We start from the raw sequence: 24,880 nt of genomic DNA on the forward strand, positions 1-24,880 counted from the left end.
AAGTTTACCACCCTTCATTACAAGTGTGGGAACAATTACTTCGGTCTTAGCTGCAGCACCGGAAGCTAACCTGAAAGTTATCTCCACCCAACCTGTATATGGCATGCTCTCCCCATTTGCTGCCTTTATGTCTAGGGCCGGTGTCACATCCAAAATGTCAGAAATGTCTCTTAGTCTTGTGTCTGGTAAGTGCACTTCTTTCCATAACTCGTCAATTATTGTCACTTGGGAACCTCCTCCCACAAAGCTTGAACCCTTTGACCTTGGATGAAGCAGTTAACCATGTGTTTCTCTCCTACCAACGGAGCTTGTTTTTCTCTTTTTGAGGTGGCGTTTGCAGTCATACATGAGAGAGGTTTACAATGTTTTCTGTGTTCAGCCCAATTATCAACCTGACATGGCCTAGAACAATAAAGTACATTTTTACAGGATGTGCACTGTTTCAGAATTACCCCTTCTCCTTTCTGTCCACAGTGTGCGCAGTGCTGGGACCTTGCTGTGTGATGGGTCACTCCCTGTCCCGTGCGAATGACCTTCCTCCGTTTAAAGGCTCACCTCCAAATTGTCTCTGTCCTCTTACTCGACATCCAGCAAGGAAATGCTCGCTGCTGCCACACCTGTAACAGTGTGTGCAATAATCTTCAGCTCCGCTCTGATGACAGCCAAAACATCTCCTCGCTCGTCCGCGATTGGGTGGAGGGAAGCTGCGTTGTGGGGCAAATCTTTGCTGGTACTGGGCGGTTCCACCTCGGTGTCTAGGGCCTGCATTGAACCAGTAGCTCTGTGACAAATCCTGCATCTGCTGACCTGAGAATTGCATGATGCATTGATGTGCCATCTGCTCCCCCTGCTGGTGGCTGTGGTCTGGGCGCGTGCTGGGGCTGTAGCATGGACTCTCTGATTTGAGACACTTCAACTTTCAGTTCTTTCAGCACAGCTATCTCAGATTTAATTTCCTCAAGCTGGGAGAGAACGACAGGGGAAACTTTAGGATTTTGGTGAGTAGCTGGTTTTTCATTCTTTACAGCAGGAACATCACTTGACTGTGCTGAGTGTAACAGGTTTCTGTTGCCCCGCCATTTTCTTTTTCATCTGTCTCTCTGTCTCATAGGCACATGCAGTGTTCATTCTCTCAAGCAACAATTCATCTGAGATGTCAGCTTGCTCCAAGTAAGGCTGAAGATCCCGCTTAATGTTGTCGTTCTGGAGTCCAGTTAAAACAGAAGTAAGTGGTCCGGTCGTTTTCGCTAATGCTGCGTTCCAGGCAGGCTTTTGAAATCGTAAATTACAGCTTCAAGTCACGACTTACGACTTTGTAGCGTTTCAGGCAACCCACTCGTGTTTTTCCGACCTGTTTTACCGGTGAAAGTCACTATAACGGCCACTCGTAACTTCCGACCGGTGAACTCGTACCAGATCGAACTGGTACCACTTCACGGTCGGAAAAATACGAGTTTCCTTGAACGCACCATAACAGTCCTCGTTCCTACGTCGCCACATTCACGGCGTTCCTTGGCTGCACACACAGCCCTGCATGCCGTTCTCTCTCCTCATTGGATAAAAACTGTAGGATACGATAAATGTTTTCTCCTCGGCTCAGAGCAGAGCAGAGGGACTGACAGACCCGTGTTTCAGTCCAAACACTCTATGTAAGTGATTGCTGTCGGAAGATATGACTATTTAAGACTTATATTAACACAAATATATCACTTACTTCTGCTTTAACACAGTGTGAAGAAACATTCTTTGTACGAGCCCAGGATCATATTGGAGACCTGCGAGGCAAACAAGATCTTTTGTCTCAGGTCGAGAGTGCGGATGAGGAAGTTCTGGGGGGTTTCTTTTAATCCTTGCACCTCAGAAGTCAGCTGTGTGTAGAGATCAGTTGCACTTTTCTCTTGGTAATGTGAACGGAGGATTCGTCTCAAGGTAGGTAAGGTTAAGTTCACTTTGCCCTCCAAATAGCTGCAAAGCTGCATGCCAGGCGCTATGGCTCTAATCACTGCATCCACAATCTCTAGTTCTGGAAACCCCTTACTCAGACCATGTTCAATCTGGCGAGCTAAACTTGAAAAAGTCAATTTATCTTTTTGGCCAGGCTCACCGATTTGTCCAGCAATTTTAAAGGGATAGTTCAACATTTTGGCAAATTGGCCCATTGCCATAATCGCTATAGTCATAGCAGTAGGTTCGTTACCTTTATTTGTCGGTGTAAGCTATTTTTAGAACGGAGGAGCGGAGCGGCGAGCTGCTCAGAGCTACGCTATGGAGGCTAATGGAATTTCTTGGTTTCCCTCATCAAACTCATCAAATACAAAATCCCAAAACTCCATAACGCTTTCATGGACAAGTTGTGACCTGCACAATCACCACGCTATGAGATAATGACGGAACGTTACGAAACGGAGCCGTTTTCGAGGTAAATACAGGGTAAATACAGAGACTGCTTGCTGAAAAACTGTCCCTGAACGCAACACGCATCAGCGGTTTTGCATGAATTTACCTCTAAAACAGCTCCGTCTCGTAACGTTCCGTTATTATCTCACAGCGTGGTGATTGTGCAGGTCACAACTTGTCCACCAGAGCGTTGTGGAGTTGTTGGATTGTGTATTTGATGAGTTTGATGAGGAAAACCAAGAAATTCCCTTAGCCTCCATAGCGTAGCTCTGAGCAGCCTGCCGCTCCGCTCCTCCGTTCTAAAAATAGCTTACACCGACAATTAAAGGTAACGAACCTACTGCTATGACTATAGCGATTATGGCAATGGGCCAATTTGCCAAAATGTTGAACTATCCCTTTAAAGTCTTTGTGCCAGTGATGAGGGGGAGAATTGTGGGCTGTGTTCTGTGTTACCTGTCTGTTGTAACCGTTGTTTTTGGTGTCTCTTTTTTCCTTGTTGTCTCTCTCGTTCTGTTTGCTGGCTAGCTGGAGCTGCAAAACTTCAATTTCCTTTAATAATTTTTCCTCCTCTTCATCTTTCTTTTTCTGCTGCTCCTCCGCTTGTTTTGCTGCACTAACATTACACAGAGACTGTAACTCGGTGACTTTGTCTTGCAGATGGAGTAATACCTTGATCCTCAAGGTCCTCTAGCTCTTCTCTCTGGATGTAGCATGAGATTAGCGTGATGAGAGCCGTCCGTCCTTTGCTGCTAACATGCTCGAGCTCCGCTCCGGCTTGGATTAGGTAGTCACACAGCCCCAATAAACTTTCTTTCGGCAGCAAACACAGTTCTCTTATAACTCTGAGTTGTAGTTTCTCTATCTCCGTCGACGCCATTCTTCTAGCAAAATGTGGGTGCTATCGGCTAGTGGTACCGATTTATCTTCTTAGCAGTAGCTCTCCTGGTATGTAGCAATACCTCAGATAACTTGCAGCCGAAGACGGTCGGGGTCCCACGGCGGCCGACTACTCACATGCTCCGATAGTCCCGGTTGTTTTTTTATTTTTTATTTTTTTTAAAGGATGTGTGACGGCTGGGGACACCTCTCATAGATGTTTAACCACGCTGCACACTATCCCAGCGGTGCCTCCAAATGTTACGCCCCGTTGCCGGGGAAAAGATAAAGTAAAAAGGTGGAAAAACTACACGCGCACGACACGTTGGCAGCCAGTGTGTAATCTCATCAGTGTGGTGGCCCTGAAGTGCAAAACACAACGGCAAATCAGACAACAACGGCAAAAGAGAAAACACAACGGCAAAAGAGAAAACACAACGGCAAAAGAGAAAACACAACACAAAAAGAGAAAACGCAACGGCAAATCAGAAAACACAAAAGCAAAAGAGAAAACACAACACAAAAAGAGAAAACACAACACAAAAAGAGAAAACGCAACGGCAAATCAGAAAACACAAAAGCAAAAGAGAAAACACAACACAGAAAGAGAAAACACAACGATATTAACCAAACCGGAAAAGGTAGGTACCCTCGGGCCATACCAAAGCCCTTCTAGGCAAGTCAGGCCACTCGGCGGCCATATTGGCGACGCTTCGAAAAGCCCAAGAAGACCAGACGCCTATCTAATTGAATGGAGGGGTGGTCAAATCCACCCTTTAACGTGATAGCAGGACGGAAAAAACATACAGACGTGCTAGCCAGTGAAATAAGATACAAATAAAAACCAAAAAAACATAAACTTTACCGCAGAATGACGTTTAAATCGCTATTTTTCCACAGGGAGTACTCAACTGCGCATGCGCGTGGATTTACGACACTGCCGTCACTGTACGGCTGTAACGGCTGAGTCCGTGATCTAGCAGCAGCCTGAGCATACCTACACCGGTCTGCCCTGCTCTACCTGGAGACATATCGGCTTGAGTCTGGAGATTTTTGCCCAAAAATAAACGCTAGACTTTCATGAAATCCGTCTTAATCATCACCTATGGGCTCCTAGTTCTGTGTGTGGTGACTGTCTGCGCCCCTCCCACGATCCCCACTAACGTTAGCTGTCTCGGATGCTATCGAGTGCTAGCATGTCGTCTCAGCAGCAGCAGTCAGTTAAAATAAATAAATACAGTCCGAGTGAACCGCTGGAGCCACGGACTGATTACCGACCATCACTGACAACTAAAGCCTCGACCGGTAACAAGTATGAGGGGCGTTCGTTGTGCTGAGCAGCTCGATGCTAACTTCGACTAGCGGTTAGCATCCGCCGCTAGCTTCGGTTAGCATCCGCCGCTAACAGCAGCTTCTCAGCTCACAACAAGCCTCTCGTACTCGGTACAATAAAACAATAGAGGCTCTCGTTATTAATGGTGACGGTGTCTATCGGTCCACGGCTCCAGTGCTTCATCCGGACTGTGTTTTTTATTTTTTTGGAGTGGACTGCTGCTGCTATCATGGACAGGAGGCTAACGCTTAGCCCCAAGGGAGGGAGCCCAGTTTGAATGTTTAGGTTAAAAAATGAAACGAACAAAACTATACATTCAAAAATTAAATTAAAGAAAAGGTGGACTAATCGGTTCATTGTAAAACACTTATTGATGTGAATGAGGTGAATTCTGTATACGTAGCCACGAGGTAGCTCTTTCGTTCAGCAGCACACACCTGAAGCTTCACTTTTCATTAAGACCAACCAATGTGGCTGCCAAATTAACAAGCCGGCAGTAAACCTCTAAAACTCCTTTCCTCCAGGATGAGGAGCCGCTCCCGGTCGCCGGTGGCTCTGCACTTTTCCGAAAACCTTAGAGTAAATGTTCAACCTGACCACATACAGTACACACGGTGCTAAAGCCGTGTTGTTGTTGCCACCAGGTAGGTTTGTCTGTCGTAAATCTACTTGTGCGCATGCGCTGGTGCAACAACATGATTGGCCTAGTTCAGCTCTGGCAACGCAGGTGATTGGCTGCTGGTGAAAAGGGGCGGGACATGCGCCATCTTTGGCGTCGCAGCTTTCCCCATTCAAAACGGGCAGAGTGGTCTGTCTCCTCATATTAGAACGTCTCTGGCCATACTGACTAGATGCCGCGTTCCCAGGCAACTCTATTGATAGCTTTCAGTGACGTCACTTCCCAGGGACGGTCAAAAGCAACATTCCAAAATAGCAGCGCAACGGACTTTCTATGGACAAACAACCGAGTAATGACTTAAATGATCTGTCAGCAGCCGAGAAAGAAAGATATAAAAACAACTTTGAAGTTTTGGGCACTTGTGACCCATATTCAACACCAGCTGCTGTATACGAGCTGTTTAAGATGACCAGTTCCCTGCCGAAGCTCGAGTTGGGCGATGTTTACATTTACCTGGTGGAGAATCCATCATCCTCCACCGCTTGTAACCAATACCTCCGGTGTTATGGCTCAACTGGTTTCTGATTAAAAGCCCCATTTTGTAGTTTTTTGATCTTAAAATAATGTTTCTGAACTCATTGAAGTGGTAGAAATGTACCTGTAACTTTCCTGTGTGGGAACACCGTCCTGGTACCGCAGCTCCGCTGAGCTCCACAGTCTGAGCTCCAGCTCCAGCTGAGCCCAGGCTCCCTGCTCCTCTCACCCACAAACCAGCCCTGTGCTGGGCTGCACGGTGAGCTGCCCCCCCTCCCCCCGGAGCTTTGCTACGCACCGCTACCGACGGCAACGATGACGGCGGTCCGACAGCGGCGGCGGCGGTAATCCGGCGGGACCGCCGCCACTGGACACCCGGCAACAGCACCGCCCGCGGCAGCAGCGACACGGTAACGGGGGTCGGGACCGACCGCGGCGCGGCGAGGACGATGACCGGTATTGTTTAGCGCATTTTCAGAGTGTTTTCCATTACTTCGTAACTTTAACATGACAGGCTTTGTCATAGTGTGCAGTGTTGTGCAGAGTGAGAGTAGTGTGGCGCTGACTGTCCGTAGATTGGAGGAACAGGTTCACTCACAGAAGCATATGGCTGCAGTAACATGTGAACTGCGGCTTGATTTGTGAATTTGTGACAAATCTGCGGACGGAAGTGCAGCACAGCTGTTGTTCGGTACGGTATAACCAGTTAAATCAGACACCAGTTGGGCCATAACACCGGTATTTTTGAAGCAGCGGGGAGCAGTGTGTGTTTTTCTGCCTTGTCCTAAGCCGCGGACAGCGGGGAAGTGGATTGTTTTGACCGCCAGGGGGGCGTTCCATACGGGCCGTGACGTCACATGAAAGCTATCAATTGAGTGGAATACGTCAACGCAGCCGCCATCTTGGTCAGGGGGAAGCCGTGTCTACTTCCTGCACTAGAGGCAGAGGTCTATCAACCATTAAAATCACCATAACTCACCGAATATTCATCTGATTTTCAAGCTGTTTGGTTTATTGTAAATGTCAGACATGTATTTATGATACAACAACAACAAAATAATTTAGAAAATTTTTTTGAATTTTTTTTATTTTTATGTATTACAGTCAACATACACTTAGATACTCAGACACACACCCACATGCATAAATACACTGAAATGTGTTCTACAAGGGTCCGACCGGGTCTGACTGCTGGTCAGACGTTTATTATGTCTATGGTCAGAACCCCGGACCAAGATGGCGGCCGTGTTGACTGAGAAGCAGAACGCGCCATCTAGTCAGTATATATATCTATGCCCTCGGGCGACATGAATCATCGCTGATTGGACAAAAGAACTGGGGCCTCATTTATCATTGTGGATACACCTTTTTTTACACCCTTTTTCCCCCGTTTTGTGCGTACGCACTTTTCTCCGCCAAATTTGGGATTTATCAAACCAAAACCTGACGGGGAAAAGTGCGGACATTTACACCCATTTTGACCCTGGCGTACCGTGATTTACGCCTTTTTTGAGGAACAGGAGGAATTGGCGACACCGTTGCTGAGTCAGAGAACTGCAGTGTGAGAGGGAGAGAGGAGCGGAGTACATTTAGAAGAGACAGTAGGATTTCTTTGAAGGAATTGTGGTAGTGGTGGACCGTTGATGCTGGCAATCCAACCCGCTCTATAATAACACTAGGCTTTATGTTAATTGATAAACAGAGCGGATTGAGGATTTTGCTTTTTTGATTAGGCTATAGGCTATGTGTGACGTCCGACAAGGATCAAACCATCCAAGTTTAAAAACACATCGGCAGCAGCGCACACTGATCTGCAGCTACTGAGACTGTTATTAATCTGTCACCTGAGTTAACGAGGTGCACGTGAGTTTGGAGCTGACGAGAGAATAAAGAGTGAGACAACGTAACGTTAATGGAAAATGACCTAAACCGAGTCCAGTAGAGCTGTAACTGTGTAGTGGGAGGCGTGCAAAGTAATGGTAACTATCGTCCTGCTTTAGGCTACATTGTTTTAACATCTAGGTGTAAAAAAAAAAAAAAAAAAAAAAAAAGATTTTCTGGGATAAAGGGGCAGATTAGGAAGATTCTTCTTCTTTCTGCTCCCTTTTGTTGAGATTTGGGAGGTTTTGGTTTTTATTGTAGCTTATAAAAATGCAAGATCATTTTTCTGACTGATTTGTAGCCCGATATCGCCGTGTATGTGCTTTCGGAGAAGTTCCGCTTCTTTCCCCCGCCCTCCGCCCGTTGTCTCCGTTGCCACTTTGTTGTCACTTTGTAGCCGCTCCACAGAGCCACATGGCTAATTAATGTGCACGTGCTGACCATATATGGCGTTCTGGGGGTGGAGTAAGAGGTGTGTTCACGTGTGCACCATTCTTGGGTCCGGTTAGAGCACTGGAAAAGAGAGTAGCGACACCACCATAGACTCCCGTGGTCACTTTATTCTCCCCCTAGTGGCAGGATATGGGTATTGCAAATCCGCCCAAGAAACCCATTCACTCCAATGTATGTGTGTTGCCAACTTGCTTGTAAATTGATGAAAACTGCTGTGTTTTTGCTTTTAGGTGCCTTGGTCATATTAAGTTATGCTTATAATTTATTTATTTCAAAATTTAAATTGTAACATTAACGTGAACAACTGTTTTTTTTTTATAAACATAGATATAACACACAAAATAAAAGATGACAACACTTAAAAACCATTACAAAATGTGACAAAATCAAACCCAAAACGTATTATGTGAAGTTTTTCCTCCAATTTTGATTAAAAAAAAGATAAGTAATAAAAACACACGGAGCTGTTTACAGTACTACCGGTCACACAGCGGACAAACACAGAAGGGGACGAGCGAACGCTTTACCGTTGCTAAGCAACCACCAGCTGTCAAAATAAATAACATAAAAAACCTCGCATGGAAATAAAATAAAAGCCAGCAGCACAATAACTTGCTTGACCAAACAAACAAACTAAAGAAAACACAGGCTTAAGTGGCAAACATTTAACTAACACAGTTGAATTTAGCGCGCAAACTGGTATGACACTTTAGTGGACTTATCTTTATCATTTAAAACAGCAAGCATTCGTGACACAACAATTAATGGCCACTATATGTTAATATTTATCTGTAAAAGGGTCCACGATGATGCTATTAACGTGGGTGATCTATAAATGTCCTTAAATTATTGAAAATACCGCACTTACTCATTCACCAACACTGCAGAGATGCCAGCTCTTGGGCGCATTTGCAATACCCATATCCCGCCACCAGGGGGCGTTTCCACTTGACCAATGCGTGTCGCTACTCTCTTTTCCAGTGCTCTAGGTCCGGTGTGATTTACCAAAGGCAAATTGCGGAGAGTTGTGCGTACGCACAGTTTGATTGATCTGAAAAAGGTGTAAATATTTTGAGTGTACGCAATTTTCGTCTTTTCGCCGTACGCAAAAATGTAGTAGCAGTTTTACACCCTCTTTGATAAATGAGGCCCCTGGTCCGTGCTTTGAACCGGAAAGACAACACCGCCAGCGCGCCAGACAAGCGGGACTAGCACAGAGGCCGCTATGTATTGCCCAAAATGTTTTGCTTTTGTGTTTTCTGATTTGCCGTTGTTTAATAATTTGTCGTTGTGTTTTCTGTTTTGTTGTTGTGTTTTCTGATTTTCCGTTGTGTTTTCTGATTTTCCGTTGTTTAGTAATTTGTCGTTGTGTTTTCTGTTTTGTTGTTGTGTTTTCTGATTTGCCGTTGTGTTTTCTCTTTTTGTGTTGTGTTTTCTCTTTTGCCGTTGTGTTTTCTCTTTTTGTGTTGTGTTTTCTCTTTTTGTGTTGTGTTTTCTCTTTTGCCGTTGTTGTCTGATTTGCCGTTGTGTTTTGCACTTCAGGGCCACCGTACATCAGTCAGCCATACCAAAGACGGTTTATAAACCTGCTTCTCCGACAACACGGAAACAGGCATCAACAATCGATCACTGTGCAGCACTTTCGCCACAGACTTGATAAAGAAAATAAAAACAATTTAAGTTCCAAAAATATAACTTATACAAGTGCATTTTGATCAAAGGTAAGTGAAATGTGATAAACAGAAAGTGATATAAAAAACAGTTTTATCTATAAGTGCTGTTACTAGCTGTGTCCCAATTCAGGGGCTGCATCCTTCGGAGGGTGCATTTGAAGGCCGATTACGTCACAGCGCTGCGCGAAGGCTGTCCCAATTCGTCTAAATTCGAAGGGTCCTCCAAATGCAGCCTCCAAATGCGTCCTCCTTTCCCCTGCATTCGGAGGATGCACCGCGAGTATCCTTCGCGGCCTCCCGTATCCCAAGATGCTTTGCTGCACCGTTGTTGTTATTAGCAACCTAGCCGTTAGCTATCGAACGGAGCAGCTCTGTGTTGTAGCCACGGTAACCCGGCTCTGTGCTGTAGGCCGGCTCAGAGGTGTGGCTGCCCGCTGCCGAGCTCTGCTCTGCTCTGCTCTGGCTGCACAGGTGAGGAGCGGAGGTGTGTGACAACTTTTAATAAGAAAGCTATGAAAACACATTACTTGTGCTCTTTATTCTCTATTCACTTAATAGCCTGAAGCCCCCCCCCCCCCCCCCCCCCCCCTGGCTGCTGTTCAATGGTTTGTTTATTAGCATAGGCTATTAATGATAACTGCCCTTGTATTGATTCTACTTGGAAAAAAAAAAAAAAAGAGGAGGAGGAGCGGAAGAGCGGTAGAGCCGTTACAAGCGGCACTTTTAAATGTTTAACGTCTGGCCGTTGTTTACGTTCGGATCAGGTAATGCTCTGAAGGCTAGACCGTCCCATTTACCGACCGTTGATGCAGCCGACGGAGGAGCCTCCGAAGCCGTTGCCTCCGGAGACCGCGTAGGCTGGGTCCTCCGAAGGCTGCAGCCCCTGAATTGGGACACAGCTACTGTCTCTGTTGTCGTCTTCTATACCTGCCAGGCAAAAGCAGTTGAACACCGAATAGATGATCGATCTTCATTTTAACCTTTTTAACTCAAGACACATGAAAACAATGAATTATTATTCTTTTTAAACTCACTCTTTGTAATGAATTGCTATATTAACATATGAAAATCATGAACTATCTTTTTAATCAGGTCTTACCATTAATTATTATTATTTTCAGACATTATATCCTGTTTTAAACAACATTTTATCATTCAGTATTATAATCATGACACAGTCCTTTTAAACACATGTTGCCATGAACTATTATTATTCTTCTCAGCCATTAGCTCTTGTTTAAACTTAGCTTTTTATCCTGTTCACTATTATAACCATGACAGCTACAGATCATGTTTGATCACACAAGATTTCTGGCTTGGGGGACGAGATTCTAGTGTAAATCTCTGTGTGTGGTGTGCTCTGCAGTGTCTCACTCATGGATTTATTATAATACCTCCATGGTCTCACTTTACCCCGCAGCATTTGTCTCACTTTACACACTCCCATTTTAGAAAAAACGACCTCTCTTAGCATCATCACATGGTTTTATGTGTTGGGAGTTCATCATCGTGTATCATATAAGTTTTTCTACCTGAATCAATTTGCTTTGGCACAACAGTTGATTAAGTTGACAGCAAGAAAATTTACTTTTACATGCAAAAATCATATTTTTGTGAAAAAAACATGCTTTCCACAGCATCATGAGGTCCTCTTCTTCATGGCCATGGGGAAATGGAAGGGGCTTGAAAACATAATGGTCAAATGACCATAAATGTGTTCCGTTTTCTAGATACAGTCTCACATTACCCCACTCTCCCCTACAGTAAAAGTGAAACCAAATCGTGAGGCAGTGAGTAAAATCCAAAGCTGAGATGAAAGTAAAGTGAAGAGCTCTGAATAAATATTTAAATGTGATCCTACCTGGTGATGAACTGTGACAGAGAAGAAGAAACAAAAGTAATGTATCCATTTTGTTTTTCTAACATCACTGTGTCCTCAGAAGGGAGGTTGAAGTGTTTGAGCTCAGCACATGGTTACACTATAGGCATGTCTACACTATTCCAGAAAGGGCCGTGTGACTGCAAGTTCTTGTTCCAACAAGCAGCAAAACAAAGTCTGACCAATCAACTGTCTGTAGACTGAGATCAGTTGATTAAATGAATTGAGTCTGTTTTGCTGCTGCTTAGTTGAAAAAAAAAAAAAAACTGGAAAAAAATGTGGAATCGTTGTCCTGACATGCCTATGGTGCCACCCTCCTGCCTTGCAGCCAATTTTCACTTTGTTTTGCCTACTTGGCGACTTTCTCCCTAAATCAGTCGGGTGTCGACTTTCCAAATCCTCTCGGCGACTTATTGTCAAAAACCACAATCTGCTCCCGAGACAGAAAAGTCGATGCAGGTATAGAAACAGGAAACAGAGGCTCACACTGAATTTTACACAGAAACAACTGTGATGAACTCAGTGAAGCTGATTGACAGTGTGTTTAATTAGGTGGGTGATTCTCAGTCTAAAGACGGATTGGTTATAGATGTGTAATATATTTATTTCACATTTGTGTACAGACCTAAATATACAGATGACACAGTGTTACATCCCAGCTCGTGTGTGGGAAAAGGACGTACATAAAATAGCCAGATGTAACTGGTGTTAGTCAATTGACGTTTATTGTAACAAGTTCTTCAACAAAAGAATGAACAAAGGGTAGCACCTCGGTAGACGGGGACCAGGAGGGAGCTGTCAACGTAAAGAAAAGAATAAAACCAAAAGGGTTAACTAAACTAACCTCTCTGAGCAAAACGGTCAAAGGCAATAAAAGAAGACAATGAAACAAAAGCGAGCTTTGCAGACAAGGCTAAGCTATCCAAACCAAAATACAGAATGACAGCCTTCCACTGTACTTAGTGAACTTATACTTTTCTTTTTCTTTTTCTTTAACCTTTATTTAGATCTCGAAAGCCATTGAGGGTAAACCCTAATTTCCATTGACGTCGAGAGCACATCAAATCAAAACAACAATCACATAACAAATACAGTAATCATAAAAATACATCAAACAGCAATACGATCACTCATTATCAAGAATTTTTAGGATTTTTTGAAGCAGTTGCATTCAAAAGCGTGCATATTTATGATCATGTTTTTAAACTGGCCTGGGATAACAAATGAATTAATTTTCAGAGATTGTTGAAAGACGATCAGTATGGAGATTTACAATGTGTAAATCCTCAAATGTGTGCACCAACGGTATCAATATTGAACCTGACCCTGGCCCACCGCAACCGAGTGCAGCACGCCGCCAGATACAGGACTACATCCAGAGAGAGTGAGAGAGACTGCCAGGCACCGGTCTCCTCTTAAAGGGATAGTTCACCCAAAATTCAAATTTCACTCATTATCTATTCACCCTCATGTCGAAGAGCTGTGAGAATTTTCAGAGTCCTCCGTGCCTTCTCTGAGTTATGGGGGGGTCCGCGCAGCAGTATTTGTCCATATAGTTGTCAATGGATACCAACTTTCTTCGTCCAAAAAGACACACCAAAAAACATCCAAATACCTCCATACTGCTTGTCTGTAATGTCCGTCTTGTATTGAAGCCCCGACATGAGAAATTGTTCCGAAGAAAATTAAATAAGTCTATATTTTAAGCTTGTTTGTAGCGGAAGCTCCCAGTGTCTCAGTTCACTGCTCTTCCTGTGTCAGTGCAAATCTCACGTGATTTGCACTGACTGGCGGAACAATTTCTGAAACTTCTCACAGCTCTTAGTCAACATGAGGGTGAGTAGATAATGAGTGAAATTTGAATTTTGGGTGAACTATCCCTTTAAAGCCATGACTCCGCCCCCAGCACTGTGTGGTGATTGCTGGTCTCGAACACCTGGACACGCAGCAGCACTGGAACGGGGAGAGAGAAACACAGGAGCGGAGCGGGGAGAGAGGAGCAGAGGAAGGAGAGAGGAGGCTGCAGCCGGGGGCCGTAACACAATGTCAGAGCTTCAGAGTAGAAAAGCAGCTGTCACTCAGACTCTGTTTACAGAAAATAATCCCAGAGCTTCAGGTTGGATTCAGGTTCTCAGTGAGTTCAGAGTCACCAGGAGCTGTAAAAGTCACAAACATGTTGTTAGTCCACTCATCATCACACACTGAACTTCCTGTCTGGACAGTTTAGTTAAAGCTCTTTAACCCACTGTAACGTTCATGTGTTCAGAGGCAGTAGAGGAAAAACAAGTTGTACTTACGAGGTGCAGGGAGTTCAGCTGAAAACAGAAGAAGAAGTTCATTAGTCAAACATTTTCATATTGAAGTGAAAATCACACAAAAAACACAACTTTTTTTTATTTATTATAAAAGTCTTCACAGCCACACTGAATAAACAGCTAGATTACAGAATGGTGGGAAAGTGGTGTTGCCATCTAGTGGCAAAGTACTGAAACACCCTTAAATCTAATTGGTGGAGAAGGAATTAAGTACAGTGCTATGTTAATATTTAGCAGGTACTGTATAAAAACCATGTTACTTTGATGTGTTAGCATGGTAATTGGCCTTAAACACAAAGTGTGGTTGCAGCATTTGTTTTGTGTTTGATCATGAACCAAAGTTTCTCTCATTAAAGTTTGGACCTGGCGATGGTGCAAGATGAAAAATGTAATACAGAAATTGGTCCCAAGCATCTGTTAACGCCAACATCTGTGGGTCGCTGAAAAGAGAACAAGAGTTGTTTCTCACTTCTGTTTTCTCGTGCAGAAGATTATTCCAGTAATGCACCCTCCCAGCAGGAGACCTATCCCAGCGACTTTCGGGAGAACTGAAAGATCAAACAGAGTATTTATTCACACTGATTGAAAATGAAGTGCTGAAAAAAGTGCTGAAAATATTCTGTAAACATTCAAGCAGCTTTTAAAAGGGTCTGAAATGCATTTTACTGCACCAGTGCTCCCTGCTGCTCCTCACAACTGGTTGACACATTGATTCAGTAATACTGCAGGTACATTTGCAAAATTCATATTCCAAATGTACTGAGTTTGCATGACGACCTCACACAACCACACATCGGCTCTCACTGCTGCTGAAACTGAGTTTGTTGGCAGCTGAACTTTGTTTCACTTTTCAAATAAATCGATAAAGCATCAAGTAAACGTCTAAAATCAAAAGAAGAAAAGAGAAAATATCTCTCTTTAAGTTTCTCACCATTTGCTTTGAGTCTAACGGCAGCAAAGACAAAGACGACTGCAGCAATGATGCCAACACACAGACAAAACAGAAAACACTTGCGCAACGTACAAGATACAGGATACCCAGCTGAAATGAAGAGAAAACACAAATAACTTCAGTTGTTCCAATTGAAATCAGCAGAGCTCAGTGACATAGGAATAATTCGGCCTTTTGTTCAGATTAGATTATTTCTGCCCCTCTATCCACTCTTCTCCATCAAACTGTGGCTCTGAACTCTGCAGCTCTCACTTAAACTGAAAAAAAAAACTGATTTTTTTGGAAGCTGAAGTTTGTTTCACCTCTCAAATCTGGATGAAACCAAAGTCAAACATCAAAACAGTTTGTTTCAATTTCTCACCACATTTCTTTCTGTAGATGCATACGCAAACACCGAAACAACTGAAGAGAATGATGAATGCAACAATGATGATGCCATTCAGTAGAGTGGAGCTCCCTGTTGGAGAAACAACAACAAACCAATCACAGGCTGAGAAGATGAAGTACAGTAAACCCTGTAATAAACTGAATCAGATGTGTTTCCCACCTTCTTCACCTCTGAGTTGATTCTTACCCATGTTGGTCCTGATCTTTGTTCTGTCCAGTTTGGTGACGATGTCGTCCTTCACTCCAGAGAGCTGAAACACACAGTCGTACCTCCTCCAGTCTTCAGCTTTGACTGATGAGACGTCCAGGTCAACACTCATCTGGAAGGATCCATCATGGTTGGGGAGGATCTCTCCTTGGTCCACGTCCTCATGAAGCTCCTCTCCATCTTTGGTCCAGAACATCAGGGCTCTGTGAGGGTAGAAACCTGTAGCGTGGCAGCTGACTGGAGAGGAGGGAGTCTTCTGGAGGAGAGACACTGAGGGGGGATCTGGAGGGAGAAACAACAATAACACCAGTAGGCATTTCTCTTACTTCACATTAACACTAATGGGAAGTAAATTTGTAATACTCAAGCAAATTACGTCACCTATTCTCAGAAGAGATTTATTCCCATACTGCAAACATTTCTTCAGCAAGTCAGGGCACCACTTCTGAAGCTTGTCTGATGTTTCAGTGATGAAATCCAGTGATTGTGAATTGTTACATTTCTCATTAGCGTTTGCATCGTAACTGTAACGAGAAAAAAGACTAAACGATTCGGTCTCATCGTTCCGCTCACAGGTGTCAGACGATTGAAGAGTGTGGACACCTGACAAAGAAGAGGAAGAGACAGGATTAAACCTGTGAGAGATCCCACAGCAATTAAAGATTGGTATCTGCTTAAATCATATAATACATTCAGTCAGTCAGATGTCATCAATATTTTTTGAGCGGAACAGACCATGATCTGAAACGTGAACACTAATCTGTATAATGCAACACAGTGCCCAGAAACCCAAATCCAGATCAAAACAAAGAAATGTTAACTCCAAGTGCTGTTCTATCTATTTGATTTGTCTTTCTGTTGTTTTGTTTTTTTTGTGTTGTTTATTGTCTTGTGTATTTCTGATTGTATCGTTGTCTGTAGGATCCCGTCTGAAACAAGATGGACATCTCAAGGGGTTATTCCTTATTAAGACTTTCAATTGATAATGAGTTTGTGAGGCCCCAATTTGAACCACTCCTGGTTTACTTCTATGGACACATGGGACCAGCTGGATTTAAAAAAGAAAGAAAAAACAAACCTATTCTATCTATTATTGGGATATGCTTTGAAATACTGGGGAAACATAGATTTACCTGTTTGGTGGCAGTAATACATGTTATATTTAATATGGTTTCTGAATGTGTTTGGATTACTATGACAGTAATTTTTGAACTTCTCCATGAGTTCTGGATCATCTTCTGTTAGATTTCTCATCCAGTCCTGTTTGGGAATAGTTCTATTGATCCTGCTGTCGTAGTACATTATCTCAACTTCATCAACTGTCACAAGGCCCATAAACTCTGGGATGTGCTTGACTCCAGAGCATCCAGTGAAGAGAAACTTCAGGAGGTGTTCGTCTGTGGAAAGGTTTAAAACATTTGAGAAGACTATTTTCTTTTGTGTAATGGTGTCATAGTGGGCTCTCATTAACACATAACAAATGCCACAGAGCAACAGGCAGCATTGAACAATTGAACAAGCATTCAACAATGTTTTCTTGTTTCTTTTGTCTGTTGTTTTATGCACACACACACACACACACACACACACACACACACACACACACACACACACATACAGGCAAACATGGTTTATGAGACCAATTTTGAGAAATGGGGCCTGGTGGTGGTTTACGGAACCACACCTAACGCAACATGCGGTGAACTTGAAAGACATGTCAAAAATTTTTATTTGATCTGCAGAAGACAAATCTGACTACAAAATCATCATTTCTCTTTCAGAACAATATGTGACATTTCACAGGTTTATGGGGTCAGACCAAATGGTGTTTTGTGAAACCAACAGTGTTTATGAGGACTGTTTACATATGACACACAAACACAAACCAGGTAATGGTATAAGAGGACTGACATACACTACAAGGCCTATAACACACAAACACAAACCAGGTAATGGTATAAGAGGACAGACATACACTACAAGGCCTATAACACACAAACACAAACCAGGTAATGGTATAAGAGGACAGGCATACACTACAAGGCCTATAACACACAAACACAAACCAGGTAATGGTATAAGAGGACAGACATACACTACAAGGCCTATAACACACAAACACAAACCAGGTAATGGTATAAGAGGACAGACATACACTACAAGGCCTATAACACACAAACACAAACCAGGTAATGGTATAAGAGGACAGACATACACTACAAGGCCTATAACACACAAACACAAACCAGGTAATGGTATAAGAGGACAGACATGCACTACAAGGCCTATAACACACAAACACAAACCAGGTAATGGTATAAGAGGACCGACATGCACTACAAGGCCTATAACACACAAACACAAACCAGGTAATGGTATAAGAGGACCGACACAGTTTACAAGGTCTACAATAATACAATACTATAATTAACCTCTTAAAAAACCCTTTAAAGGTTTTGAAGTTTGAAGCAAAAATAACAGAACCTTTGCCATTTTCCACGGCTCTCTCTTCTACAGAGTGCCAGTAGCTCATTCTCCACCCCACGATGGCAATGATCTGCACCCTCCCCCGCCACATCTCAAGTGAGGGAAGCCTCTGCTAATTCAGAGCTTTGTAAGTCAAGTTTAAACCAGGGTTAAGTTAGTAGTAAGGCTAGCATCCTTTACAAGTCAAAGCAATTCAAGCCCTGCTGTCCCCCTCACAGGAGAGCCTTCTGCCCGCCCCCTCGGACTGCCGAATAGAGAGTACTGCAGCCTGTCTGTTTTTCCGCAGACCGCCGAACAGCGAGCAACAAAAACTGAAAGCTTCAGTTGCTGCTGTAGAGTCAGTACAAAGATTACTTGCAAACAACAAATTTACAGTATCACATAAAATACTTACTCCTCACGTTAAGAGAATATACAAATAAATCTTAGTTAGATTAATAAACACTGTTTAAGGCGATTAAGTGTTTATCATAGTCTTGCACAGAAAAAAAAAAGAACAGTGTTTCACCGGCTCTCACCTATGTCCGTCAGCCCCTCCTCCCGCTCTCTCATTCGCAGGAGCACACTCAAACACACAGACACACACAAACGCAGGCGCGCTAGCGGGACAGGTCGCACTGGACTACAAACAGACAAAGACAAATAGATAAATGCACTAATATACAGTCCAACGTTCACGTTGCTTTCGTGAATTGTAAACAAAGACGGCCCCCTCGGTTTTAGCGTCCAGCAGTTTAGCGGCTAATTTAACTGCAGTGATGAATAACTCTACCAGAGAGGCTCAACACCTTTTTTTAAAACTTAATTTGAGATATAAACTGCAGCTTTTACCTGACGGTAGACCAACGCTTGAGCTACGGTAGCTAACAGTTAGCAGGTTTTACATACTTTCTCTCCCTCTCTTTCTTACACACACAGCCCAGGCTATCTGTCATATCTCCAATAACAAATACCGATTAATTTCATTTTTTTGTGTAGCATTACATATTGATGTAAGTATTCCTAAGAACTTTCGGTATCACAATTAAGAGATGAGAATGATTATGAATTCATAACTCTTTATTGTTTATTAACAACAATAATGAAAACAGCAAAGAAGAAAACAGTGCTCACTTTCAGAAATATTTTCTTCAGCATATATGAACATCTCTTATGTTTTGTTTTCTATTTCTTAGTGCTGGCTTTTCACATTCTTTGCAAGCCAGACACAGAGAAGAACAGACACAGAGAGGAACAGAGACACAGAAGTGAAGAAAAATATAGTGCTCACTTTCAAAAAGATTTTCTATAGCATGGATGAAAATTTTGGCGCCTAAAAGTCAGTCTCCTGTTTCGTAAAAAGTCTCTTATGTTTTGGCACGTTCTATTTTTCAGTGCTGGCTGTTCACATTCTTTGCAAGCCAAACAGAGATACAGAGAAGGACAGCGACATAGATAGACACAGAAGAACAGAGACACAGAGGAACAGAGAACAGAGAGAGAGAGAAGAACAGAGACACAGAGAGAAGAAAAGAGAGGAACAGAGACACAGAGAGTTGAAGAAAAAAATAGTGCTCACTTTCAAAAAGATTTTCTTCAGCATGGATGAACATTTTGGCGCTTAAAAGTCAGTCTCCTGTTTCTTAAAAAGTCTCTTATGTTTTGGCACGTTCTATTTTTCAGTGCTGGCTGTTCACATTCTTTGCAAGCAAAACACAGAGACACAGAGAAGAACAGAGACACAAAGAGGAATAGAGACACAGAGAAGAACAGAGACACAGAGAGGAAAAGAGAGGAACAGAGAGACAGAGAAGAACAGAGACACAGAGGGAGACAGAAGAACAGAGATACAGAGGAAAAGAGAGGAACAGACACTGAGAAGAACAGAGACACAGAGAGGAACAGAGAAGAAGAGAGACACAGAGAGAGACAGAAGAACAAAGACACAGGAACAGAGACAGAGAGAGGAACAGAGAAGTGAAGAAAAATATAGTGCTCACTTTCAAAAAGATTTTCTTCAGCATGGATGAACATTTTGGCGTTTAACATCAGTCCCCTGTTTCTTACAAAGTCTCTTATGTTTTGGCACGTTCTATTTTTCAGTGCTGGCTGTTCACATTCTTTGCAAGCCAAACAGAGATACAGAGAAGAACAGCGACATAGATAGACACAGAGAAGAACAGAGACACAGAAGAACAGAGACACAGAGGAACAGAGAAGAACAGAGAGAGAGAGAAGAACAGAGACACAGAAGAACAGAGACACAGAGGAACAGAGAAGAACAGAGAGAGACAGAAGAACAGAGACACAGAGAGAAGAAAAGAGAGGAACAGACACAGAGAGTTGAAGAAAAAAAATAGTGCTCACTTTCAAAAAGATTTTCTTCAGCATGGATGAACATTTTGGCGCTTAAAAGTCAGTCTCCTGTTTCTTACAAACACTCTTATGTTTTGGCACATTCTATTTTTCAGTGCTGGCTGTTCACATTCTTTGCAAGCAAAACACAGAGACACAGAGAGGAATAGAGACACAGAGAAGAACAGAGACACGTAGAGGAATAGAGACACAGAGGAATAGAGACACAGAGGAAAAGCTGGCTGTTCACATTCTTTGCAAGCAAAACACAGAGAGGAATAGAGACACAGAGAAGAACAGAGACACATAGAGGAATAGAGACACAGAGAAGAACAGAGACACAGAGAGGAAAAGAGAGGAACAGAGAGACAGAGAAGAGAGACACAGAGGAACAGAGACACAGAGGGAGACAGAAGAACAGAGACACAGAGGAAAAGAGAGGAACAGACACAGAGAAGAACAGAGACACAGAGAGGAATAGAGAAGAAGAGAGACACAGAGGAACAGAGACAGAGAGAGGAACAGAGAAGTGAAGAAAAATATAGTGCTCACTTTCAAAAAGATTTTCTTCAGCATGGATGAACATTTTGGCGCTTAAACATCAGTCCCCTGTTTCTTACAAAGTCTCTTATGTTTTGGCACGTTCTATTTTTCAGTGCTGGCTGTTCACATTCTTTGCAAGCCAAACACTCCCTCTTCGATGCCAAATGCCCTTTGATTATGTGAGACTTGAAATGTCTCAGCACAGCATTTTCCTCTGCTTTCGTCCATGGTCTTCTTGTTTTTCCTTTGCGCACTGAAAACAAAGATGCCATAATTGTTAGTATGGCTGACTACATTTTCTTATTCAATCTGGATATAATCAATGATTAACCATGAGAATTGATAGGAGTTTTGTTTGCCACTCACAAAGTAAGAGGCAGCAGTAACAACAGTTAATTGTAATACATGATGACATACAGTACTTCCTGTATGCAGGGGTCGGCAACATTTGGCGCGCGTGCCAAGGTTGGCACACTGGCATAATGATTGGCACGCTGGCACCTCCACCGCTAAATTTCTCACTGCTACCAGCTCACGGGTCAGACGAGTTTTTTTTTCCAGGCTTTCTACGTATTTATTTTGAAAGGACAGCTGGTGAGAGAGAGGGAGGGCGAGAGTGAGAGGGGTCTGCTGGGTGGAATCGAACCCAGGGTTGCTGCAGCGCAGCGTGCAAGACGCTTGCGGCTCGGCATATTTAATCAGAGTTTCAATCAAGCGTTTCAAGGATGGTGAGTGGCCTGATGCTTCAAAATTAATGCTGCCACTGCTTCAGAGTTGGGGCAGATGCACTGTTACTGTACCGACGAGCTACGTGTCCCTTTTTCTTTTTAATCTCCTCTCCTTCGGCCTCACATTCTCACACCAGCTGTTCTGTTATCAATGAAGCTGCAACCAAACTACACAGCTGTTAAATGATTGGCTGTTTGTCTGTCACTCAGATTGTCCAGGGATTGTCCAGGTCTGTGAAATGTTGTGACTGTTTCATTCTGATACGATAGATTTTTTTTCTGGATGCACTGCAGTCTTTGTTTCTTTTCCTCCCACTGCAATATGTTTTAATAGGCTAAGTTTCTGAAAAGCAGTGTTTTAAAATGGGATCTATGTCCCTCTTGTGAATAGCCGGAAAATATCTTCAAAATATAATTAGATAGATTAAATGATTTTATCTATTCATAAATACAAAAACATAACTAGGTCGGGTATGTTGTTTTTGTATTGTGTCACATTGTTTTATTGTAGTGGCACACTCATTGACAAGAAAATTTCAAATTGGTACTCCATGTCACAAAGGTTGCCGACCCCTGCTGTATGTGTACTTATTCCATAAAACTGGTTCCACTGCAAAAGGTTGCATATTTTGTTTATCGATATGTTGAGTTTTCCACCCCCTCCCATCGTAAAAACTTTTAAGCGATAAAAGTGGTTTTCCACACAGCATCATTTAACTCGGGAGAAGGAATGCTGTTGCCGCTCTGCTTTTGAAATTTCCGGGTTTGATTCTCATGTCGGACGTAGCGCTTGCGACTCTCCAGTGACGACGCTCTGCCCAATAAGTGGAAGGCAGTCACCATTGTCACAGTATCGCTTCGGCTCGCTTGGAACCAGGGCTGAGGTGATACCAAAATAGTACCTGGTACCAGGTACTATGTGCTAGTGGAAACACGCAAATGCCGTGTCGTGTCGTACCATGCCGGAGGAAACGCACCATTTGTCTCCATCTAGAAACTCCCGAAGGTTACACACTGGATATTATAAACTTGATACGTATTAAATTTCAATTTGATCATACCATTATGTACAGGGAGGAGTCCGTCTGCTTCAGGAGAATCCATGTTCACGTCTGCTTCAGGAGTGATCTTTTCGTCTGCTTCAGGAGTGATCTTTTCGTCTGCTTCAGGAGTGATCTTTTCGTCTGCTTCCATGTTTGTGTCTGAAAAGTGTGTACCAGGAGAGCATTGTAGATGTACAGTATCTCACAAGAGTACACCCCTCACATTCTTGTAAATATTCTATTCTAATATACAGCCATTAATGTATAAACTGCTAGCAACAAAAGTGAGTACACCCGGGGCGTCGTGTGGTGTAGTGGTTAGAGCAGGCGCCCCATGTATAGAGGCACAGTCCGTGCTGCAGACGGCCCCGGTTCGAATCCCACGTCAGGCGCCATTTACTGCGTGTCATTCCCCCTCTCTCTGCCTCCCCATTTCCTGTCTCTCTCAACTGTACTATCCATAGGCAAAAATGCCCCAAAAAACATACTTTAAAAAAAATTGAGTACACGCCTAAGTGAAAATGTCCAAATTGTGCCCAAAGTGTCAATTTTTTTGTGTGGCTACCATTTTTTTCCATCACTGCCTTAACTGTCTTGGACATGGAGTTCACTAGAGCTTCACAGGTTGCCACTGGAAACCTCTTCCACCCCTCCATGATGCCATCATGCAGCTGTTGGAGGTTAGATACCTTGCGTTCCTCCACCTTCCATTTGAGGATGCCCCACAGATGCTCAATAGGGTTAAAGTCTGGAGACATGTTGGACAGTCCATCACCTTTACCCTCAGTGTCTTTAGCAAGGCAGTGGTCGTCTTGGAGGTGTGTTTGAGGTCGTTGTCATGTTGGACTACTGCCCTGGGCCCAGTTTCTGAAGGGAGGGGGTCATGCCCTGCTTAAGTATGTGACAGTAGGGTTAGGGGGATAGCTTACTGTGACATAGGGGCCTATGGTCAACCTCTGCAGTAGGTTGAAGTGGTGGGGGGTCTGTCTGTCAGTGCTCAGACCACACGCCGTACACTGCATCCAATTTGTCTGCATGGCTGTCATCCCAGAAGGAAGCCTCTTCTAAAGATGATGCACAAGAAAGGCAGCAAAGTTTGCTGAAGACAAGCAGACTGGGGACATGGATTACTGGAACCATGTCATGTGGTTGGATGAGACCAAGACAAACTTATCTGGTAGTAGTACAGAGACAAGTGTGTCTTGCCTATGGTCAAGCATGGTGGTGGGAGTGTCATGGTTTGGGCCTGAATGAGTGCCGCCGGCACCAGGGAGCTACAGTTCATTGAGGGAACCATGAACGCCAACATGTACTGTGACATACTTAAGCAGGACATGACCCCCTCCCTTCAGAAACTGGGCCCAGGGCAGTAGTCCAACATGATAACGACCCCAAACACACCTCCAAGACGACAACTGCCTTGCTAAACTCCTCAAATGGAAGGTGGAGGAGCACAAGGTTTCTAACATCCACCAGCTCCGTGATGTCATCCTGGAGGGGTGGAAGAGGTTTCCAGTGGCAACCTGTGAAGCTCTAGTTTAGTTTAGTTTTAGTTTATTGGTTTAATAAGGGACAGTGTGCAATTATATTGATCATTTAAAGGAAAAAAAAATGAAAAGATGGTTGCACCAGATTTAGCTCCCAGCTAATTTCCATATATAGTCCCTACACATAACATAAAAGTGAACTCCATGCCAAAGACATTTAAGGCAGTGCTGAAAAAAAAAGGTAGGTACACAAAAAATTTGGCCTAGAAATCTAGACGCACCCTAGTGGCAGCAAATATATTTGCTCCGTAGGTCGGTCTAGAAACGAGCCATAGGAACTTTTTGAGTCTTGGACACCGTTTGTGTTCACCAATTCCAGCGCTCTGTTTAGAGAGTCGTTGGGCGGGCTTAACGCGATGACGTTAAGCATCATAGTCTGACTTGTCAGGCTAACGTCATCCTGCTCTTTGCTCTGATTAGTCGTAGCGCTACCTAGCTCTACCCTATGGCGTGCAGAGGCAGTTTGAGAGACAGCCTTCATCCCGCCCCCTTGATTGAGCCGAGGTCTACCAGTTGTTGCCAGACTATACATTTTAATGATATAGTCTTGCTTGTCAGGCTACAAAAAATTGACACTTTGGGCGCAATTTGGATATTTTCACTTGGGGGTGTACTCACTTTTGTTGCCAGCGGTTCAGACATTCATAGCTGTATGTCGAGTTATTTTGAGGGGACAGAAAACACTGTT

General features: G+C 43.4%; 1 protein-coding gene across 1 annotated transcript in view; it reads right to left on the reverse strand.

Annotated features, from left to right (window-relative positions):
• Positions 1-24,880, reverse strand: part of LOC146978040 (major histocompatibility complex class I-related protein 1-like) — a 568,607-nt gene that overhangs the window by 14,959 nt on the left and 528,768 nt on the right. Inside the window, exon 3 of the mRNA XM_085790802.1 lies at positions 15,490-15,792. Coding sequence (XP_085646928.1) covers positions 15,490-15,792 — 303 coding nt within the window. The remainder of the gene's footprint in view (positions 1-15,489; positions 15,793-24,880) is intronic.

The sequence above is a fragment of the Trachurus japonicus genome, chromosome 11 (assembly GCF_045865225.1).
Source record: "Trachurus japonicus isolate A0001 chromosome 11, Traja_1.0".
Lineage (NCBI taxonomy): Eukaryota > Metazoa > Chordata > Actinopteri > Carangiformes > Carangidae > Trachurus > Trachurus japonicus.